Source organism: Amblyraja radiata, chromosome 34 (genome assembly GCF_010909765.2).
Source record: "Amblyraja radiata isolate CabotCenter1 chromosome 34, sAmbRad1.1.pri, whole genome shotgun sequence".
NCBI classification, from domain to species: Eukaryota; Metazoa; Chordata; class Chondrichthyes; order Rajiformes; family Rajidae; genus Amblyraja; species Amblyraja radiata.
In genome coordinates, this window is record NC_045989.1 from 26,685,128 (window position 1) to 26,708,813 (window position 23,686).

Here is a 23,686-nt window from a genome sequence, read left to right on the forward strand (position 1 = left end):
CCACTTCCTACACACTAGGGACAAATTATGGAGGACAATTAATCTATAAACCTGCACGTCTTTGGAATGTGGGAGGAAATCCACACAGTCACAGGGAGAATGTGCAAACTCCACACAGACAGCACCTGAGGTCAGGATTAAACCTGGGTTTATGGTTCTGTGAGGCAACACCTCTGCCAGCTGTGCCACAGTGCTGCCTAGATGAGTTGTTGAAAATCTTTCTCAATCACAGGCATTGCAACAGAGCTTTATTAGTGGTACACACACTGTAAAGCATGGAGAGCTAGTAAAAAGGAACTTCAGACTGCTAGTTTATACCAAAGATAGACACAAAATGCTGGAGTAACTGTGGATGCCAGTTTATACTAAAGATAGTGCAGATTACTCCAGCATTTTGTGTCCATCTTAAGCTAAGAAAGTTATAGTGTATTCCAAAGGCCAAACTCTTTTATCAATACATGGAAATATTAATGAAAATATTTTTCATGCTGAGCCCAAGCAGTGCTCACGTTGCCAAGGTGGTACTGAAGAGAAAGCTTGTGGTGAACTACATTGAAAGTATTTATGCTAATAAACTAGATCATTTGATGGCATCTGAATTACGTGAAACCCTGAATATCCGCCCAAGACACTGGTTACAAACTCTTTTCCTCAAGTACTAAATCTCTCCCTCTTCGTGGTAACTGTCTGCACTGAAAAATACTCTACAAATGTACTTTACTTTTTTAAATCCTAAGGTAAACTTAAACCTCTTGTGTAAATGCAATATGTACTCAGAGTAGGGGCATCAAGGAACCTAAGGTGTAACTTTCTTTACACAGAGGTTCCCAGGTATATGGAACGTGCTGCCAGTGAAGATAGTTGAGGCAGGTACTATTACAACATTTAAAAGATATTTGAATATGGACATGTATAGTAAAGGTTTAGAGGGATATGGGCTAAATGCGGGCAGATGAGGCTCGCATTGATGGGGCATTTTGGTCGGCATGGACAAGTTGGGCCAAAGGGCGTGTTTTCGTGCTGTGAGTAGGCAAAAAGGTGTTGCATTGGTGTCTTATGTGGTAGGGATGAATTAATGAGAGGTACCAGAAGGTACAACCATCTCGAGTGTTCCCAATTATGGGAAGAAAATTGGTGTGTAACATCACAGGAAGACTATTAGCTGGTAGGTTTTGCAGCTTCTTCCTCTCCGATTTAAATACATTTACTGTAAATTACAATATACAGCAAACAATGTAACCACAGTTGGTACTTTACAACCAGATTATTAATTAATCTAAATTATAATTAAAGTTATAAATAGATGAAAATGTAATTACAGATAGAATAAATTGAATTGTAGCCGAGGTGGTTGGGCATGTGATGTATTGCGGTTTAGTAATGTGGAGGGTGTTAGGAACCATTGTGTTCCACAGCAGCCACATTGGCAGAAGATATCTGCAATCAGATGAAATTGCTCTCATATTTAATGAGCTGCAATCAGAGTTTCACAGTTTGATAGGAAGGATAACATCCAGGAAATAATAAAATTAGTTTGTTCTGGGAAGAAGTCACATTCCATAAGTTGTTTAATGTATATTTGAGCAAAGGGCAGGGACAGAAGGCTGGGTCTGGAGTGAGGCAAGTTGGGGATCCAGAATATGGTATTGCTGGAGTCTCTGCCTTCATACATTGCAGATAGAAGCAGAGACCTTAGGAAATTACACAAATTGACTATAGCACTGATACAGGAAGCCATTCATGTTGAAAGAGTGAAAAGGAATAGCACAGGAAGGATCTACATATGGTCTCATTAAGTCACAAGCATAAGTTTCAAAAGTTGTGTGGCTGCCCAGTGCCGTGGATAAAAATGTCTCCTTGGGGTTGGAGGACGACTTGAAATTGGAGGGACAAGTTCCAGTTGTCATTGTCATGCAAGGGGATATTTACTGGATAAACGATTCATCAGGTGAAAATTTGGCCACTTTAGTGTTGTGATCTGCATAAATATTTCATAAATTGGAAGGTGTATCCCATTATTTTCAATATAAGCCACTGGCTATATTCTGGAGTTCAAGAATTTTGATCAAAAATGCTTAAAATACATCAATACAAATGAAAGTAATGAAATATACTATTAATCTCATCTGTAAAATAAGACAATAATAACATACATAATGTACTGTTTTAGGGTACCCACCAACTCTCTCTCTCCCCCCCACCCCAGCTCTTGTCAGCCCATCCTCTCTCCCATCCTCGTCAGTCCACTCCCTCCCACAGTTATCTCAGGTGCTTTCTCACCAGCCTACTCTCTCTCTTTAGCTCTTGTGGACACTCTTCTTTTCCAATTCTTCAGAGGAGTCTCCCTCCTCTCACCACGTCTAATCCCTCTAGTCACTCACCCATGCAATATCACCTCCTCAACTGTTCCCACTCTGGCTCTTGCTAACTCTCTCCTTTGGCTCCAGCCACTCTTTCCACCATCAATCTAACCATGAACCCTGTTCCCCGTCCTCTTCCTACCACCTGTAAATTGAGAACACATAGAATCAATTGTGTGACAGCAACAATTTGTAAAGAGAGGGATTCCTGTATCAACAACAAATCTCCAAAATGCTACTAAAACCCGATATGTGTGAGCATGTGTGTGCATAGTGGACGAAGGGAGGAATGGAATATTCAGATGCCAGAAAGGAAAGGAAAAGGGGAAGATAATTGTGCAGGTATTGATTTGGATGCCCTAACCAGAGTGGGACGAGAAAGAACAGCGTGAAAAGGCAAGAGTGGAGAAAATGGTGAAAAAGCATGTTTAAAAGCTCTACCCAAATGCACACAGAATTCATAATGATAGATGAACTAATGGCACACAGAGAATGTCTGGCTTAATAGCCACTGGAGAGATGTGATTGCATGATGACCAAGGCTGGGGACTGAATTATCCAGGGATCTTAACATTTGTAAGGATAGATAAGTAGGAAAAGAAGATGGTGTGGTTCTGTTAATTGGTTGGTTTAGGTGTGAGAGATGATCATGGCTGAGATGACGAAGAAGTAGAATCAACGGTTGGAGGTAAGTGCAAGGAAATGATGGGAATTATCTATAGGAGCTTGATGGCAGCTACACTGTCAGAGTATATAAATCAAGAAATAATTAAGACTTGCGAGAAGGATGCTAAAACTAATTGTGACTATGATTTTCCTATAGATTGTACAAATCCTTCAAGACATTCCTAAATACCTTATTTTTGACCAAGCTTCTATTTTAATATCACCTATCCCAATACCTTTCCTTGTAGCTCGTGAAACGAAAGGGCATAATGTAACTGCATTATAGGCTTGTCTACAAGCTGGACAACACTGAGCACAAAATATTTTTGAAATCTTAGACGGGAAATAAACAAGGAGGAAGGGCAGTCATTGAAAAAAACTACTTTTATAACAATAGTATTAGATGTGTTGGGTAGAATTAAGGCTTCAATCAGGATTTTAAAAAGTTGACAGTTATCTACAAAACTCCAATAGTAAGGAAGTAGTACCAGGCTGCATAAATACAGTCACCAGAGAAGAACGTTGGTAACGTTCTTGGAGTGATTAGCATGGGAATTATTTAACATATATAGGTTGGAGAAGAAGAGTGCAAATTATAAATGCATCTAAAACATGTTCAGTTGAGTCTGCTCAAACAAATATATTATAGAATTGCTTAACAATTTGACCGTGAGTGAATAGCTTACAATCAATTAACTCAACAAGAACAAATCTAAAGATAGACACAAGTGCTGGAGTAACTCAGCGGGACAGGCAGCATCTCTGGAGAAAAATAATAGGTGACGTTTCAGGTCGGAACCCTTCTTCAGACCCTTCAGATCCGAAACATCACCTATATTTTTTCACTGGAGATGCTGCCTGACCCGCTGATTTAATCCAGCACTCTGTCTATATCTTTGGTATGAACCAGCATCTGCAGTTCTTAAGTGAGGCTAACTTCTTTGAGACCTAAACTATTAACAGGTAAACCTATAACAAGTTGGAGACATTCAAAAGAATATTTAATTCTTTAGGAGGGCACATCATCCGAGGACGTACACACCACTGAAGAAAATGAGGATACTGTGGATAGGGTGAGCTGCTTTAAATATACCTGGGCGTCCACATCTCAGAGGATCTGACATGGACATCACATGCTACCGCACTGGTGAGTAAGGCAAGGCAGCGCCTTTACCACCTCAGGCAATTGAGGAAATTCTGAGCGTCTCTGAGGATCCTCCAGTGCTTCTACTCAGCGGCTGTGAGAAGCATCTTGTCCGGAAACATCACAATCTGGTTTGGGAACTGCTCTGCCCAGGACAAGAAGGCTCTGCAGAGAGTAGTGTGTTCGGCCGAACGCACTATGAGAACTACACTCGCCCCCCTGCAGGAACTGTACATCAGAAGGTGCAGATCCAGAGCCAGCAACATTATGGGGACCCCTTCCACCCCAGCAACAGACTGTTCCAGCTGCTACGGTTAGGCAAACGCCTCCGTTGCCATGCTGTGAAAACAGAGAGGATGAGAAGGAATTTCTTCCCAGAGGCCATTAGGACTGTAAACTCCTATCTCACCAGGGACTAGTTCAAGTTCAAATTCAAGTGAGTTTATTGTCATGTGTCCCTAATAGGACAATGAAATTCTTGCTTTGCTTCAGCACACAGAACATAGTAGGCATATTACTACAAAACAGATCAGTTTGTCCATATACCATAATATAAATATATACACATATGAATAAATAAACTGATAAAGTGCAAATAACAGATAATGGGTTATTAATAATCAGAGTTGATTGATTGATTGATAGAATTTATTGCCACACAACCAGGGTCGGTGGAATTTTGGGTTGTCAGCAGCGGTACAATAATAAAGAACACACAACCACAATAAAAATGTAACACAAACATCCACCACAGCATTCATCACTGTGGTGGAAGGCACAGAACTTGGCCAGACCTCCTCCATTTCCCCCCGTGGTCGGGACCTCCACCTTCCGCAGCCGTTGCTGCGGGCGTCCAGATGGTAAGGGACAAAGTCAAAGGCAAGGTAAGTCCAGGATCGGCTCTTCCCCACCGGAGACCGCGGCTTCAGGCTGGTGTAGGCCGCAGCCTGGCGGTCGAAGATTTAAGGTTCCCGCCGCGCCGCAGCCAGAAGCACCGCAGACCGCAGGGCTGGTGGTCGAAGCTCCCCTCCAGGGGTGATGGTAAGTCCATGCCGGACCCGCGGTAGAAGTTGGCCGCGGGCCGGCAGTGATGGAGTTTTGTCCGAGCCAGGTTTAATAGCCTGATGGCTGTGGGGAAGTAGCTATTCCTGAACCTGGTTGTTGCAGTCTTCAGGCTCTTGTACTAACTTACTGTACCAATTTACTGTTGTGTAGTGTCTTTTTAAAATTGCTGTTTTTTTCTTTTTTCCCCCACAAATATGTAATTACTGATTCTGTTCCATTCTGTTTTGTAGTTTTTTTGCACAATCCGCAAGCATTGCCACTTTTCATTTCACTGCACATCTTGTATGCGTATGTGACGAATAAACTTGACTTGACTTAATCCTATACAAGATCGGCATTAGGGACTTTAACAACAAAGGATCCCTTTTGTCAAAAGTAAGTTAGAAATGTATTTGTGTACAGTAAAAGGAAAGGCTTATAAAGTGCCATATCAAGATTAAATAACATTTTTATAAATATACTTAAGAAAGGAAGTAGTTAAGAAAGTGTGAACCAATTATAGATAGGCATTGATTCTATTGTAGTCAACAGCAAGGAAATGGTATGTGTATACTTTTGCAGTAATTTCAGAGCAAAAAAAAATACTGTGACAGAAATAAAAAAGAAATACATATTTGGCTTTAATGCAAGGTTAAATAAATGGTAATGGGAAACTAATCAAATTTCACCCTGGGATATTATAAAATAGTGGATGAGAAAATTCCTAGAGAGTTTACTTATTATCTTCCAAACATTTGCTAATGCAGAAAATGTATCAGTGGATTGGAAGATTTATTAAATATATCATATATGTATCAGTGGATTGGCAAAAATTAAAAAATATATCATAATGTGATAATTTTAAGTGGGAGCGAGAGAACAATAGACTTTTCAGTTAAATGTCAATGGTGGTTATGGAATTTGTTATTAGGGAGTAAGTAACCAACATGCTGGATTTCTATAGATGTGGTAGAACAGTGGTTAATTGATTAGCAAAGGCCTGGACCACGCAGGTACAAATGGTGTTGTGGTAGCCAAATAAACAAAACAATATAATCACATAGTCACTAATGTCCTTCAGGGAAGGAAATCTGCCTTTCTTAATCATTCTGGCCTTAACGTAACTATAAAGTCACCAATGCAATTGATTCTTAATTGCATCATTTGAGAGTCAACTAGACAACAAATAAATGCAAATCAAGGACATTCACAAAATACTTATCGCAAAGCCACTCCTGCATTGACTTGGCTGTGTGCTTAGGGTCGTGGTCCTGTTGGAAGGTGAACCTCTGCCCCAGTCTGAAATCCAGAACTCTCTGGAGCAGGTTTTCATCAAGGATCTCTCTGTACTTTGCTCAGTTCATCTTTCCCCACGATCCTGACTAGTCTCCCAGTTCTTGCCGCTGAAAAACATCCCCACAGCATGATGCTGCCACCACCATGCTTCACCGTAGGTATGGTATTGGCCAAGTGATGAGCGGTGCCTGGTTTCCTCCACACGTGACGCTTGCCATTCAATCTTGGTTTCATCGGACCAGAGCACCAGAGAAAACAACCCTTTTGGCAAACTGCAAGCGGGCTGTCATGTGCCTTTTACTGAGGAGTGGCTTACATCCGGCCAGCTCTATGAAGAGTCCTGTTGGTTCCAAAGTTCTTCCATTTAAGAATGACGGAGGCCACTTTGCTCTTCGGGACCTGCAGAAATTGTTTTATACCCTTCCCCAGATCTGTGTCTCGATACAATCCTGTCTCTGAGGTCTACGGACAATTCCTTCGTCTTCATGGCTTGGTTTTTGCTCTGACATGCACTGTCAACTGTGGGACCTTATATAGACAGGTGTGTTCCTTTCCGAATCATGTCCAATCAGTTTAATTTACCACTGGTGGACTCTAATCAAGTTGCAGAAACATCTCAAGGATAATCAATGGCAACAGGATGAACCTAAGCTCAATTTTAAGTGTCATAGGTCTGAATACTTATGTAAATGTGATATTTCAGTTGCTTTGCAAACATTTCTAAACACTTGTTTTTGCTTCTTTATTCTGGGGTATTGTGTAGATTGATGATAAGAAAAATGAATTTAATCAATTTTAAAATAAGGCTGTAACATAACAAAATGTGGAAAAAGTGAAGGGGTCTGAATACTTTCTGAATGCACTGTATGATTAGTAAGTTTGCAGATGACACCAAAGTGGGTGGTATTGAAGATAGCTTAGATGGTTGTCAAAAATTACACCAGGATTTGGATCACTTGGTGAGGTGGGCTGAGGAATGGTGAATGGAGTTTAATACAGAGAAGTGCAGTCTTGCATTTTGCGAAGTCAAACCTAGGCAGGACCTATACAGTAAATGGCAGGGTTCTGGGGCGTATTGGAGAGCAGAGAGATCTAGGAGTGTGCAGGTACATAGTTTCTTGAAAGTGGCATCACATTGAGCTATAGGGAGAGTATTGGAGAGTAGGGATCTAGAAGCGTAGATACAGTTTCTTGAAAGTGGCATCACGAGTTGAGAGGGTGATCAAGAAGTCTTTCGGCACACTGCTGTAGGAAAGATGTTGTTACGTTGGGAGGGTGCAGAAAAGATTTATGAGAATATTGCCAGGACTCGTGGGCCTGAGCTATAGGGAGAGGTTGGGGAGGCTAGGACTTTATTGCTGTAGTGCAGGAGGATGAGATGGGATCTTATAGAGGCATACATATCATTAAAGGATTAGATAGGGTGAATGCAAGAGTCCTGAAGTTGAAATGCTTCAAGTTCCTAGGTGTAAATATCATCAATTTGTCCTTGTCTAACCACATTGATGCTGTGGGCAAGAAAACATATCAAAACCTCTATTTGCTCAAAGGAAAAAAGGAAATTCAGCTTGTCTCCAATTAATCTTATGAATCTCCATAGATGCACTGTAGAAAGCATCCTAGTGGAATCCATGACAGTATGGCATTGCGAGTTGTGAACGCAGCCCAGTCTATCACACAAACTAGCCTCCCCCACCATCAACTCCATCCAAACAGCCAACATAGTCAAGCACCACTCACACCCCAGTCATTCTCTCTTCTCCCTTATCCCAATCAGGTTGAAGTTACAAAAGCTTAAAAGCATGTCTCATCAAAGTCAAGAAATGCTTCCTCCCTGCTACTATTAGTATCTCTAACACACCTCTCACAGGCCAAGGATGAATTCCTGATCTTCCAATCTACATTTTTTGCAACCATTGCACTTTTTTTAAATTACACTTTCTCTGTAACACTATATTCTGCACTCTGTTTAACTTCTGTTTTGCATAGCCTCATGCACGCTTGTATTGTATGATTTGCCCGTATAGCACGCAGAACAGCTTTTCACTGCATCTTGATACGTGACAATAATAAATAAATGTAAATACAACTGCATTAAGACTTAAGCTCTAATTAAATCCTCTTATAATAAATGTCAACATATAATTTTCCTTCTTAATCACTTGCTGCATCTCTGTGTTGAATTCAGTATCGTAACATCCCTGTGAGCATCAATTCTACCCAGTCTCTCATCATTTAACAAACATTCAGCTTTTCTTCTTTATGTATAAACGTGAATGACCACATATTGCACATTATATCCTATGTTCTTGCCCACTCAATCTGTTTGACCATATTTGCTTTTATATATACACTTCTGTATTCTCAATCCAACTTTGTTCAGTATTATTAGCAAACTGGGAAAGATGCATTCTGTATCTTTTCTCTTGCTCTGCGTATTGCACTTGAGTTTGGTTAGATTGTATTTACGTATATTATCTGATTTGATTGGTTAGCATGCCAAACAAAGCTTTTCATTGTACCTTTGTACATGTGACAATGATAAACCTAAACCTAAAATTATTTAACTTCACTTATGTCGATTGTGAATAGCTGGAACTCAAACATCAGTCCCTGTAGGTCCACTGGTAACAGCCGGCCAATCAGATACAGCCACTGGTCATCACCAGCCAAATTGATGGATCCATTGATTCCCTATTTGTTTTCTGTCCAATAATCAATTCACAATCAATCTCAGCACATTACCCTGCCTCCCAATTCCATTTGCTCTAAACTTGTCAGTTAATTGCCTATCAAGAAATGTATCCCAAGTCATTCAGACATCTAAATACACCATATCAACTGGTTCTCCTTTATCTATTCAACTATGTACATAGTCAAAGAATAGCCAATAGATTAATCAAAGATGTATCATAAATCTATATTGACTTTGCAAAGTCCTAATATTATTTTCCATGTGTTCTGTCATTACATCTTTGTCGATGCCGGCTACATTGTGTTAACTTATCTCTCCTTCCTTTCTTAAACAGTGGAGTCACATTTGTTACCCATCAAACCACAAGCAACAATTCCAGCATCTGTAAAATCTTGAAAGATCGTAACGTGTGTCTCTGACACCACCAATTCAACATCTGGGATGCAGATCATGGGGGAATTACCAATATTGTTTTGTAATTTGTGCATTATTTCTTTCAATGGCAGTCCACTGTAAAGCCTTTCAACAATGTAAACACTTCTCTCATTCTTTCCTCGGTGTAGATTTGTAACCATATCTGTGCATTGAACATCACTTTCAACCCCAAAGTAAAATCTGATGGTCATTCTGCTCCACCACCACCTCCCAAAGATGCCTTAACAACAAGATTATCAATCAAACTCTTTGATTATCAAGCAAACAATTTACAGAAGCTGTTTAAACTACCGACCTATGTGTGGTCACAGGGAGAATGTGTAAAGCCCGTTTGACGCAGATAGGTCTGTTGTAACACAATAGTTGCATTGCAAAGAAACTTTGTGTCAAATAAATTAATCTTATCACGACAATTGGCAATGGGGAAGAGGTTTAGAGGCTGGGGAGTTTCAGATTTACAATGTTATTTTTCCCTGCAGGATCTTTTCAAGAGCAATAAATGTATTATTGTTACTGTAAGCCAAAATACTAAAGGTATATTGTTTAATAGCGTATCGTTGCATAAATGTCAATAGAAGTGATTACTTGTCAATTTCAATCAAGCATTTGCTGTATTATAAGACAGTGGTGACAATGATTAGTGCATAGAGGTAACATGGAAACAGGATCTTTCCCCAACACTGCTTAAATCTAAAACAATTCTTTTTTCTGCTTGTCAATTTCCAAATCAAATACCGTTCCCTAATTCATCACTCGCACGAAATGTATTCCTGTTTGGGAAACGTGATCGAGCAAAACTCCAGCTATGCTGAACGCAGCACATACAACCACTCTGCATCTAAGTCCACCATTGTTCAGAGTTTAACCTGCTCTTGACACCACTGCATGTTCCAATTCTGCAGCCAATCATTACCACCACTATGTAGTCCCCTGTGCTAATTCCCATCATGTATGTGTCCATGTTGATACTCTTATCCAACAGTTACTTACCTTAGTTCCTGTGCTACGGACAAGAGTCAGTCTAAATTGTTTTCTTTTCTTTATCAATCCTCGCAGCTCCTGACAGCACTGGTACTTTGCAAGGTCCACTGTCTCCTCACACTGGATGTCACCCTGAAACGGTAGTATGATTTTCAGTTAGGTACGAGGGAAACTGTTAACGGACTGCAATCCTCAGAATCCAAGAGAAACAGACTCCAAATCAGTATCAGCTAGTAATCAGAGGCAAACTCCGAACCCTGTGACTGAGATCACATCCTAGGGAAAAAAATCAATGATGTGTACCGAATGATGTGAGCCCCCAGGCTAAAAAAAAACTGACCCAAAATCCCCAGAGAATGGCCACAAGAGGTTAACCACATATACCAGTTCTGGAAGCAAACCAGGTTCAGGTACAAGACCTGCAGGTGATGAGTATGGAAACGGGCTCTTCTCCTTATCATGATCATGCTAATCATCCAGAAAGATAATAACCTCTTTGCTCAAGGGAAACCAGAGAAGACCCCAAATTCCTGGATTGAAGTGTTTTTTTATTTATTTATTAAGAGATATAGCACAGAAACAGGCCCTTCAGTCCACCGAGTCCTTGTCGACCACCAACCCCCGCACTCTAGCACAATTCTACACACTAAGCACAATTTACAATTTTTTTTTACCAAAGCCTAATTAACTTACAAATTAATCCTACCACTCCCAGAGGTAAACTAGTCCTCAGAGTTAACCGAGGCCAACTCCCATTACCCAGGAAACATTAAACACAAGCCATGATCACAGAGCTGGAATCTCGAGTCATGGCCCCAACGTTTTACCTGCTGTTCGTAGATGAGGAGGCGGCCTCTGTCCAGTCGGATGTAGCGTTCCTTCCAGCCACCCCCCAGGAGCCCGCGGCTGCATTGCTTGCGGACCCAGCCAGCATGGCCCGGACGGCCCCCTTCCTGGGGGAGAGAGGGAGACATTTGAGTGTTAGCAAGAAAGGAGAAACAAGCCCCCAACTGTCAGGACCCGAGAGCAGCAACCCTGACCCTACAAATCTACCGCCACCCTACAGCCCTACCCCCCAACCTTCATCTTTGATTCAAATCCAAATCCCTGAAGGGACCAAATCCAGATCACGTCACCCCACATGCTGAACTCACACCGATTCCTTTAACAGAACCCCAATCCTACCAGGATCCAGCCCAGGCCCAAACCTCATAGACCCCGAGCCCCAGGCTTTGGGCCCCAGACATGGATCTCCGAAGCAGGCTGTATACCCCAGACCATTGATCACTGACCCAGACCCCAGACCATTGATCACTGACCCAGACCCCATTGATCATTGACCCAGACCCCAGACTATTGATCACTGACCCAGACCATTGATCCCTGACCCCAGACCGGGCTGACTGACCCAGGCCAAGGACCCCAGACCATTGATCACTGACCCAGACCCCAGACCATTGAGCACTGACCCAGACCCGACCATTGAGCACTGACCCAGACCCCAGACCATTGAGCACTGACCCAGACCATTAAGCACTGACCCAGACCCCAGACCATTGAACATTGACCCAGACCATTAAGCACTGACCCAGACCCCAGACCATTGAACACTGACCCAGACCATTGAGCACTGACCCAGACCCCAGACCATTGAACACTGACCCAGACCATTGAGCACTGACCCACACCCCAGACCATTGAGCACTGACCCAGACCATTGAGCACTGACCCAGACCATTGAGCACTGACCCAGACCATTGAGCACTGACCCAGACCGTGGACCCCAGGCCCGGCCCGGCCCGCAGCCCCCTGGCTCCAAGCCCCCGCCCCACCCGGCCATAGGCCCCGGACCCTCGCCTGTACATCCCGGCCGCACAGGGAGGCTGGCTGGGTCTCGGCAGCTGCACCGCCGGCCTCTCCACTCACCTCTCCCATGCCGGCGGCTCCGTCTCTGGGCAGAGACGCTCCGAGCTCCGAGCATCCTGTGAGGGGCGGCCCGGGCTCGGCGCTTCCTCTCTCTGACTCACCGCGCCGGCTTCCGGCAACAGCCCAGCGGAGGGGGAGGGGGAGGGGGAGGGGGAGGGGGAGGGGGAGGGGGAGGGGGAGGGGGAGGGGGAGGGGGGGGGGGAGGGGGAGGGGAGGGGGAGGGGGGGAGGGGGAGGGGGAGAAGGGTAAGGATGGGAGGGAGAAGGAAAGAGGAGGGAGAAAGGAAGTGGAGCCATTCAGTAATTTAGGGAGAAGAGGGGAAAAGAGGAGAGTGGGGAAGAGGAGGGAGGGGAGGGAAGGGAGGGGAAGGGAGGGAGGGGGGAGGGAGGGGGAAGAGGAGGGAGGGAGGGGAGGGGGGAGGGGGAGGGGGGGGGGGGAAGGGTAAGGATGGGAGGGAGAAAGGAAGTGGAGCCATTCAATAATTTAGGGAGAAGAGGGGAAAAGAGGAGAGTGGGGAAGAGGAGGGAGGGAGGAAGGGAGGGGGAGGGAAGGTGGGGAGGAAGGGAGGGAGGGGGAAGGGAGGGGGGAGGGAGGGGGAAGGGGAGGGGGGAGGGAGGGGGGAGGGGGGAGGGAGGGGAGGGAGAGGGAAGGTGGGCTGATACTTTCCCTCAACACCATATTCCCTTATCATGAATCCATTGTCTGAAGAAGGGTCGTGAGCCGAAACGTCACCCATTTCTTTTCTCCAGAGATGCTGCCTGTCCCGTTGAGTTTACACCAGCCTCTGCAGTTTTCCTACACATTCCCTTCTCAGGTACCTGTAACACTGCGAATGGCTAGATTGCAATGATGTGTTGTCTTTCGCTGGCTGGTTAGCAGGCAACAGAAGCTTTTCCCTGTACCCCAGTACACGTGACAATAAACTAAACGGATCATATTCCTGAGCTAACCCTGTACCCCTTCAATGGATATAAATGTTGTCCCCAGGTAGTGCAGAGTTTCATTCCTGTGAACAGTTTGCAAGTTCCCACAGTAGAAGATGTCTAGCAGACTTGCAGAAGCTAGCAAATCCACCCTGCTGGTCTCCCAACCCTGCCCATGAATACGACTGTACATAAGCTGCGAAGGACCTGCGTTGACAGCCTCCAGAACACTTTTGGGTAGAGAATTCCAGAGATTCACCACCTTGTGTAGAAATTCCTGAATGGCTGACCTGTCAGGCCATGTGTGAAGTTTGTGCTCTAATGATATTACCTCTTGTAATGAGTGGAGTCAAATGGTGAACTGACTGCCGTTGTCAGACAGAAGACGTGCAGGGGAGCCGTGCACAGAGAAGTGATGCTGCAACTTCTCGATAACCGCTTCAGAAGTAATGGTTTGGAGTAAGTCTATGTCGAACCAACCCGAGTAAGAGTCAACAAGAACCAGATAGTGTTTCCCATGCCATTCGAATATGTCAGTGGCTAACGTGGACCACGGTAGAGGAGGAACCGGGTGCGGCAGTAAGGGCTGCTTCTGCTGGTGGGGTGTGGTGTCAGGCTTTTGCAGATGGCGCAGACTTCAGTTTTGTCGCGTATGTACTTGGTCATACCAGGCCAGTAAAACATGCTTTGTGCCCGTTGTAAGGTTGCCTCCACGCTGGGGTGGCCCCTGTGGACGGCGTCAAAGTACTTGTCCCGGAAGACAGCTGGGCCAACTGCCTTGAGGCCCTTAACTACAATCCCGTCCTGTGACACCAATTCGTCACGAACCAGGTAATAATAATAATAATGGATGGGATTTATATAGCGCCTTTCTAATACTCAAGGCGCTTTACATCGCATTATTCATTCACTCCTCAGTCACACTCGGTGGTGGTAAGCTACTTCTGTAGCCACAGCTGCCCTGGGGCAGACTGACGGAAGCGTGGCTGCCAATCTGCGCCTACGGCCCCTCCGACCACCACCAATCACTCACACACATTCACACACAGGCAAAGGTGGGTGAAGTGTCTTGCCCAAGGACACAACGACAGTATGCACTCCAAGCGGGATTCGAACCGGCTACCTTCCGGTTGCCAGCCGAACACTTAGCCCATTGTGCCATCTGTCATCATCGGTAGTATGGGCGGATTGCGAGCAGGTTGTTGTGTTGTTTATCCGGCCAGCCACGCCGGATGACTGCAGAAAAGCAATTGTAAAGTCTCGTCAGCATTAGGGTTAGGGTTAGGCTGCTCAAACAATCGGTAGGAACATACAATACATTCATTACTGAGAACTGGTTCTGTTCAGAGAGTTGTGGTTCGTTGGTCTGGTCTCTGATTGGAGGCGTGGGTTCGAATCTCACTTCTGACACTATGTAATGAGTGGAGCCAAACACATATCAAGATACAACACATATTTATTAGATCTACTTACAACATCGATCTGCAGGACATTACAGTTCCTAGCAGCTACTCATACTGAATGGTGCAGGCAAACTCTAGTTAATAGAAAACGCATATTAGGCGGTGCCACTACTAACAAGCACTACAATTGGCTAGTAGGAAATAACCAATCTACACCTCTCATTCTTCCAAACTCAATGAAGCAGTTGCTTCCAAAGATCCTATAGCGAGCAAGATAGTCCACTCGACGAAAAAGACGTAGTACAGTCATGGGTAATTTAAGGCCCCATTTCTGCACCAAAGATCCCATAGGATAATAGTGCGGAGGCGGAAGCCGGTTACGGAAACATCGCCGTAAAAATAAAAGTTATTTGGTAAAAATCTTCTACTCATTTTCAGAATTTTAATTTATTAACACAAACTGTTCCCCCGCAACGTTGATTACACTGCGAGTCGGGTCAGGTCGGGTCCGGGTATGAAAATGGATGATAAAAAAGCCAACGTTCCGTTACGTTGCATACTACACGTCAGCCCATTGCATTTAGCAGGAGAGGTCTATCTTGCTCCACTATAGGATCTTTGGTTGCTTCAGCTCTCCTCATCTGACAAATCCATCATCCCAGGAATCAATCTGGCAAATCTTTGCACAGTCCTTGGTGAATAGACACTCCTTGGGTAGAGAGAGCAGACCTCAGCATAATACAGTGGCTGTGGTCTCACCACCCCTTGTATAACTAGAGCAGGGCATCCAGCTTTTTCATTCGAATCCTCCTATACTAAAACACAATGAACTGTTTGCATTCCTGTATGCTCAATGTCCCTGTATATTTCAATGGTTTGTACAATTACACCCATGCCCCTTTATCACTGATATCTTTCGTACCATTTACAGAAAATCTTTGATTTGCTGTCTTCCACCAAAATGGATATCCTCTCATTTTTACTAATCATATACCATCTTTCCTATATTTTGCCATTTGCTTCCCCTGCACATATCCTCTTGAAGCCTCTCTGCCTACTCCTCACAGCTCACACTGCTATTTCTTACTGTCAAACAGGATTCCCAGTAACTGGATGTGGGCTAGGATACTAGCTGGACCGGGTTAGTGTGCTGTCGCAGTAACAGTGCCGGGCTGGGGTCTGGGATAACAAGCCTGACTGAGGAAAACCAAAAGCAATTACAAGTTTTTGGGAACATGTACTGGGCAGACTCCAAGGTCATTAGAGCCACTAGGATGGTGTCTGGGTTAATTAGCAGAACTGGGGTGGTTTTTAAGGTGATTGTCTTTACTGTGTTAATGGGCTGGGTAATTGACAGCACTGGGTATATCCATATACCATTTGGTCCATCAATTCTGCTCTGGCATTCAATCATGGCTGATTTATCTTTCCCATCTGAACCTATTCTCCTGCCTTCTCCCCATGACCTTGACTATCTTACTAATCAAAACCTGGTAATTTTCACTTCAAAGATACCTTATGACTTGGCCTCCATAGCCATCTGTGGCAATTAATTACTTTTATTCTGAGGCTGTGCCCTCTGGTCCTAGGCTCTCCCACTCGTGGAAACATTCTCCCACATCCACTCTATGCAGGCCTTTCACCATTCGGTAAGTTTCTATGAGGACCCCCACATCCTTCTAAACACCAGTGAGTACAGGCTCAGAGGTGTTATACATTAACCCAATCATCCCCGTGATCAATCTAGTGAACCTTCTCTACACCCTTTCCAATGCCAGTACATCTCTCTTCAGATATGAGGTCCAGGACTGCTCACAATACTCCAAATGCGGTCTGACCGGTGCCTTATAAATCCTCAGCAATACATCCCTGTATTGGTGGCACTGGGTAGCTTCCTGGTAGCAAACAAATGGAGTTGGGGGATCATGTGGCACTCTGATAAAGTGCTAGTGATTGACATTACAGGATTAGAGTCTGTTGAACCTGTCAGCTGGAGATAGAGGCCAGGATTTATAACCGTCGGATAATATCCAAGTTACCAAAAGCTGTGGGGTAGGATCCAGCAACACTCGACGAGGGCACGAGGTTCCTGCTGCAATGGGATATGGTGCAGGTTACTGGAAAACATCCAGAGTAACTAGTATCAACGTAGATTGGGTCCAGAATAACTAAGAAGACTTGGCTGGGTAACTTGGCTGGGTAATGTTGGAGAGGATCCAGTGCCTTGTATAGACTACCAACTCCAAGGGTAGACAAAAGTGCTGGAGAAAATCAGCGGGTGCAGCAGCATCTATGGAGCAGTCTGAAGAAGGGTTTCGGCCCGAAACGTTGTCTATTTCCTTCGCTCCATAGATGCTGCTGCACCCACTGAGTTTCTCCAGCACTTTTGTCTACCTTCGATTTTCCAGCATCTGCAGTTCCTTCTTAAACACAAACTCCAAGGGCCTGGGCAAAGTCCCCCGAGAGACAGGATGCAACTCAGAGATGTCCCGAATCTGGTTCCACTCTGGTTAAAACCCAATTTCAATTGCACTTCTTTGAGAAATTGAGCACTATGGAATCTAAGTTCCAGGTAAAGTTCCTTTATGGAGTGGGTGGTTACAATCTGCAACACACTGCCTGAACGTGTAAACGTAATGGTTTCAAAAGTATCATTCAAAAAGGAATTGGATAAATATTTGAAGGGAAAACATTCACAGGTATTTGGCGAAAGTTCAGGAAACTGGAACCAACTGGACAGTTGTTTTTGAAGAATGATGTCCTTCTTTGCTCTCTTGCTGATGAAAAGCCTTCTATGTATTTCACAGCTTCAGGCCTTGTGGCTGAAAGGGCACCTAAATGACATCAATTTGCATAAACTTACTCAACCAGGATGTGGCTTTTACTGCAGATTACCATTTCCTATTCATCTGAAGTTGTTTGACATTGGCTTTTGGTCACAGTGTTTTAAATAATGTGACATATTTGTTTGGATGCTTAAAGCGTGCACCAATCAAATGTTTAATATACTTTAAAACCAGGCATCTAGTTAGCACTAGAACTGAAACAGTTACTTAAAGTCATTGATAACCTTGGGTCTGGTACGGTATCAGTTGCTGCCGTTTCAGGCAAATTCTGTTAATGACTGAACACAATTGATATTATTGTTAGTTAAAGCTGGAACAAATGCCCAGGTTTGATTTTGACGGAAAGAGTGGACGGGGGGTGGGGGATATTTCAATTGATGATATTTACTTTGAGAAGGTACTTAGTAAGGCTGTTAATAAGGGACAATTAAAGTGAAAGCTGGTGGAATTGAAGGTGAATTATTAACTCAGCTCAGAAACTCAGCTGGGAATGAGGTACAGGGCTGGTACTCGCAACAACAGTGTGTGACAAGCAGTTGGGCCCACAGCTATTCATTGTGTTTATAAATGGTTTAGATAATGGGATAAAAAGCCACATGAACTAGTTTGGTGATGCTGCAAAAATGGCACATCATCAACTGTGTGGCAAGCATAATCTACAATAAATTTTAATGCATCCAGTACATAGGAAAAATAATGTCCAATAATTATCAGTGTAGGTCATGAGGTCACTCAGTTTGGATCTAAAAACAGATTAAAGTTCTTCTTTAAATGATGAAAGACCAGAACTAGTGCAGAGAAATAGCAATGTGGGTGAATGATGAAAACATTGCAGAGAGTCAATGACGGAAAGGTTGATCAGTTTTATGCCTGATGGACTTGATCCCAAGTGGCGTACGTTATGTTGCAAGCATGAATAGCCCTTGTTAAATTACATCTGGAATACCATCAAGCTGTCCAGGCAATGCACAGTCGGAGAACATGCACACAGGGTTCTGCAACAATAAAAAGAAGCAGTTGAGAAACACACTGAGTGAATATAGTTCATGGTTAATCATCAGGTTTGGGTAGAACATTAAGTTAGGTTATTGACTAGTTAGTAGGCGTCTCGTCAGAAGGACTGCATTCATCGGACCAAATTTCTGAGTATATAATGTAATATGGTCAAAATATTGTGATCAGGGAGAGCCATATAAGGGAAGAACAGAAGAATGTTGAGATATGGTTCTTCAACATAAAAACTAAAAAAAGATGGCCTTTAGTTGAGCTCCAAAGAAGCTTTCTTTGGGACTTATCCAGGTAAAGGCCCAGTCATGCTAGAATCAAGCATCATGGAAACCAGCCCTATCACCCGCAGAGTCTGTGCTGACAATCAGGGCTAAATTTACACTAATCCCATTTTATTCTCTTCCAATTTCCATCAACTTCACTCAAATTCTACTGCTCAGTTATGCACTGGTGGCAATTTGAGCCAACCCAAATATGAATGAACTTACCAACCCAAATATCTTTGCAAAATAGGAGGCAACCAGAACACCCAAGGCAAAAACCAAATGTTCATGAGGAGAACTTTCAAACTTCACAGATACTGTGCCACAGATTAGCAGCAACTTTACCACCTGTGCCACTGTGATATAACATAAACATTTACTTGCTGGAAATTTCCTATCTCATCGTGATTCCTTGGGACTGAAGATGACTTACTTCCTATCCAGTTCTGTGGTTTATGAGGTGACAGATGAGGTCAAAGGTCTACCACAGATGGGGCAGGAAATACTTGATGAAATTGGTAAGTAGATCTATGTTGACATGCTTATTCTCCATAAACATTGGGTTCCTATGTGTTCCCGTTGTACATACTCAAGGATCTTCTTGGCTCCCCAATGATTCTCCAGTTTAAATGGTTAATGGGTGTGGAACTCCAAGAGGAGTCAGTGGGAGCATCTAAGGAGGCTCTGAGCACATCCTTTAAGCTTGTCCTCAGTTCAACAACTAATCTCTTTCTTTGGCAGATACTGGAGTAGAGTGAATGTTACGGGAGTCTGTCACTGGGCATGCAAAGGACATGTACTGGCCAATAGAATGTAAGTATGGTATCACTCATGATGGAGAGTATGTTTGGTATCACTGCTGGTCGGAATAACCATGGGTATCATTGCTGGTTAGAGTAACTATAGTATCACTACTGGTCAGAGTAACCATGGGTACCACTGCTGATGCAAGGTATATATGCTATCACTGCTGGTGGAGAGTAACTATTTGGAAGATTTTGCAGTGACAATATTAGAGTTACTTCTCCAAATACCAATATAATCTCTAAAATCTCTAAAGCACATGAGAAGACAGGAATTTCTGCTCCACGTAGAACATGATTTTTATACTCGGTTGAGGTCTCACACTCTTCATCAATTAATCAGTGGCGCGCTGAACCTCATCACTCATGGATGCTTTCACTGACATGATTCCTGAGATTCTGGAAATGATCCATGTTTTCCACCTCAACTCCAAACATTCCCTGAAACATCCCCTGAAACGTGAAAGTGCCAAGATATAGCCAGCGATTCGATGTAGCACTGCAGGCAGGTGAGCAGCAGCTACCAACTGAGCCCACCCCCCAGCCCAGCCCAGCAGCACTCACCCCAGCACCCAACCCAGCCCAGCAGCACCCACCCAACCCAGCCTACCCAATCTAGCCCAGTACCCACTTTGCCCACCCAGACTACCTTGCCCTGTCCACCCACCCAGCCCAGCCCACCCATTTGAATTTGGAAATAAAATGTAAAAATCTGATATCACTTTAATTTAGTAATCAAGAGATTAACAAAAACCTTGAAGCAGGGCGGCACGGTGGCATAACGGTAGAGCTACTGCCTTATAGCACCATAGACCTGGGTTCAATCCTGACCACGGGTGCTGTCTGTACAGAGTTTGTATGTTCCCCCTGTGACTTGCATGGGTTTTCTCTGAGATCTTCGGTTTCCTTGGACAACCCCACCACCACTAGAACCATTTGTGTGAATTTCATTGTGTTTCTTTCTATGGCAAGGATGTCCTATGCAGTATACTTTGTTACCTATAAGATAATAGCAGAATATTTGTAAGATACAATACAATACAATACAATACAATACCTTTTATTATCATTTGAACCTCACATGAGGTTCAAACGAAATTTGGTTTCTGCAGCCATACAGATGTTGAGAGGTCAAGTGATGTCGATGTTCATTGGGATCTAGCTGTGCTCATATGCATGTCACTGAAGGCCAACAGGAAGTGAATGTTAACGGAAAATGAAAGGGTTTGATTACAGGAATAAATAAATCTTATTGTAATCGTACAGAGGGCTGTGGTGATTGTGGGTGGCATCATATTTTTCAACGTTGTATTCCTTATGCCATATTCTCACTCCTTCAACCTGTTCACATCCCTTGGAGCCTCTTTATATTCTCTTTTCTGGTCACAATGCCACCTACTTTAATTACATCAGAAAAATTGATCCCTTCTGAAATGGCAATGTCCATCTGAAGCCCACGCACAAATCCCTGTGTTATCACACTAGTCACACCCTACTGATCTGAGAAAGCTCAGTTTATTCCCACTCTTTACTTTCTGTTTGACAATTATTCTCTATCCATGTCAGTCAGTACATTATCTCCAATTCCCTGTGCACTGTCTTTGTTGGTCAAATCGAAGGCCTTAAGAAGATCCAATGCATGATATCTACTGGTTCTCTTTTATCTATTCTACCAGTCACGTCCTCAAAGAATCCCAGCCGATTTGCTAACCCCTATTTTCCTTTCATTTGTTCATATTGAATCTGCTCGGGCCTATTGCTCTTTTCAAGGTGTTCAAGTTATTACATCCTTAATTTGAGACTCCAGCTATCTCCCAACTACTGACCTGAGGCTAACAGGTTAGTAGTTCCCTGTTTTCCCTGCCCTCCTTTCTTTAAACTTGGGGTCACATTTTCCACTTCAGCAATCCACGGGAATAATTCCAGAATCCAAGATGTGGAGGGTAATAACCAGAACATCCAAAACTCTGGAAAATAGATTATCAGATTGTTCAATTCATCAGTGTTTTTGATTAATAATTAGTTTCTTCAGTTCCTCATTCTCCCTACTCCCTTGATTAGTCAAAGAGTGATAGAATTGTTCAGGGGCCTATGGTCCACCTTGTCCATGCTGAGTATTTTACCCACCCACACTATTCCCATCTTGCCCACATTAGCTCCATATCCTCTGTGCCTTATCTATTTAAGTGCCTGTCTAAATGCCCCGTAAAGATGGTAACTATCTCCGATTCCACCACCTCACTGGAAGCATGTTCCAGATATCAATCACTTTGTGTGTAAAAAAAAACGTTCCCCTCATATTCCCTTCAAAGCTTCTTCATCTCACCTTAAATCTTTACCCTCTTGTTTTCAATAGCATTTCTCTAATATATTTGGCAGATTTTGTGTCTGTGAAATCAGATGTAAAGTATGTAATTCATCAGCCATTACTTCATCGCCCATTATGTTCCACTCTCTTGATCTGCATGGTGCCTATATTTGTCCTGACTATTCTTGTCCCTTTTATGAAAATATAAAACTCTTACAGTATATTTTTATGTTTCTCACTAGTCTACTCTCTATTCTATCATGCATTTTCATTATGAATTTCTTGGTCCCTCTTTGCTGAGTTCTAAAGTGCTGTCATGAACACTGCTATCTTTGGCTACTTTATAAGCCTCTTTCTTGGATTTAATGCCGACTTTAATTTCTCTGATCACCTACGGCTAAATCACATTTCCTATATTGTGTCAAAGCACATTTCTTTTGCATTATTTCTTTAAATACTCCCATCGCTCATCTACTTTCATATCTTTCAATGTGTTTTCCAATCAACCACAGCCAACCCTCCTCTTGTGCCGTCATAATTCCCTTTATTTAGATTTGAGACCTTTGTTTCACATTGAACAACACCACTTTTATACCCAATGTAAAATTCTATCACATTATGGCCACTCTTCTCCATAAAATCCCTTGACAATGAAATCACCAGTCAGTCTTTTCCTTAGCTGGTTTCTCAATATTAAATCATTTGTTGCAGGAATTCATCTTCCTCTTTATTAGGGCAAATTTGATTCATCCAGTCTATATGGATATATGTGGGTTAAAAGCTCCCATGATTTATGTAGTTCTCCAAGTTAAGGGTCTGTCCCACTTAGGCGATTATTTAGGCAACTAGGCTGTCACCACAGGTCACCGGGGTGTCGCCTGTATGGTCATGAGCAATATCCTCAGTCGCCCAAAGATTCGTAGCCTTTTTCTGGTCGCCACCGGGTTATGCAATGTTCAAAAATTTATGGCGACAGTGGGCTTTACGCCAATGAGAGTAGCTTGACTTCTCCTGACGTAGGAGCTGTCGTAGGTTGTCGCCAGGATAACGTAGGTTGTTGCCAGGTGACGTGGGTTGTCACCAGGTGACGTGGGTTGTTACCAGTGCTGACTTTGGTGAATTCCATTGGTGGCTATCTACGCCAACCTACGTCAACCGGCGACAGGTACCGGCGACTGAATTGTCTTAAGTTGTCGCCGACAGGGTCGTAGCTTGTCGTGGATGTAGGTTGTCATAGGTGTGGTTGTAGGTGGATGTCCTAATGGGACACCAGTGGTCGGTAGCTTGCCGCAGCTTGACGTCGACTAGGTGGTAGGTTGTTGTATGATGATCAAGGTGAATAGCCGCAGTCTTTTCCCCAGGATATGGGAGCCTCAAACTGGAGGGCATTGGTTTAAGGTTAGAAAGGAAAAGAGACCCGAGAGGCAACTTTTTCCACATAGAGATTGGTGGGTATATGGAACAAAATTGCCAGAGGAAATGCTGGAGGTGTATAATTACGACATTTGAAACAAACTTGGAAATATACATGGATAGGAGAGGTTTGGAGAGTTGTGGACCAGACCCAGGCAAGTGAGAACTTTGT

The 23,686-nt window shown here is 43.4% G+C and overlaps 2 protein-coding genes across 2 annotated transcripts in view; one reads left to right on the forward strand and one right to left on the reverse strand.

Annotated features, from left to right (window-relative positions):
• plekho2 (pleckstrin homology domain containing O2) overlaps positions 1-12,680 on the reverse strand; it is a 28,520-nt gene extending 15,840 nt beyond the window's left edge. Inside the window, exons 1-3 of the mRNA XM_033050640.1 lie at positions 12,548-12,680; positions 11,449-11,574; positions 10,631-10,753 (exon numbers count right to left, since the gene is read on the reverse strand). Of these exons, the coding sequence (XP_032906531.1) occupies positions 10,631-10,753; positions 11,449-11,574; positions 12,548-12,556 (258 nt within the window). The 5' untranslated portion in view covers positions 12,557-12,680. The remainder of the gene's footprint in view (positions 1-10,630; positions 10,754-11,448; positions 11,575-12,547) is intronic.
• Positions 12,681-19,733: 7,053 nt separating this feature from the next.
• The window catches only part of LOC116991586 (calcium-binding mitochondrial carrier protein SCaMC-2-A-like), a 35,226-nt gene continuing 31,273 nt past the window's right edge, over positions 19,734-23,686 (forward strand). Inside the window, exon 1 of the mRNA XM_033050302.1 lies at positions 19,734-19,803. The gene's annotated coding sequence lies outside the window, so the exon portion shown is untranslated. The remainder of the gene's footprint in view (positions 19,804-23,686) is intronic.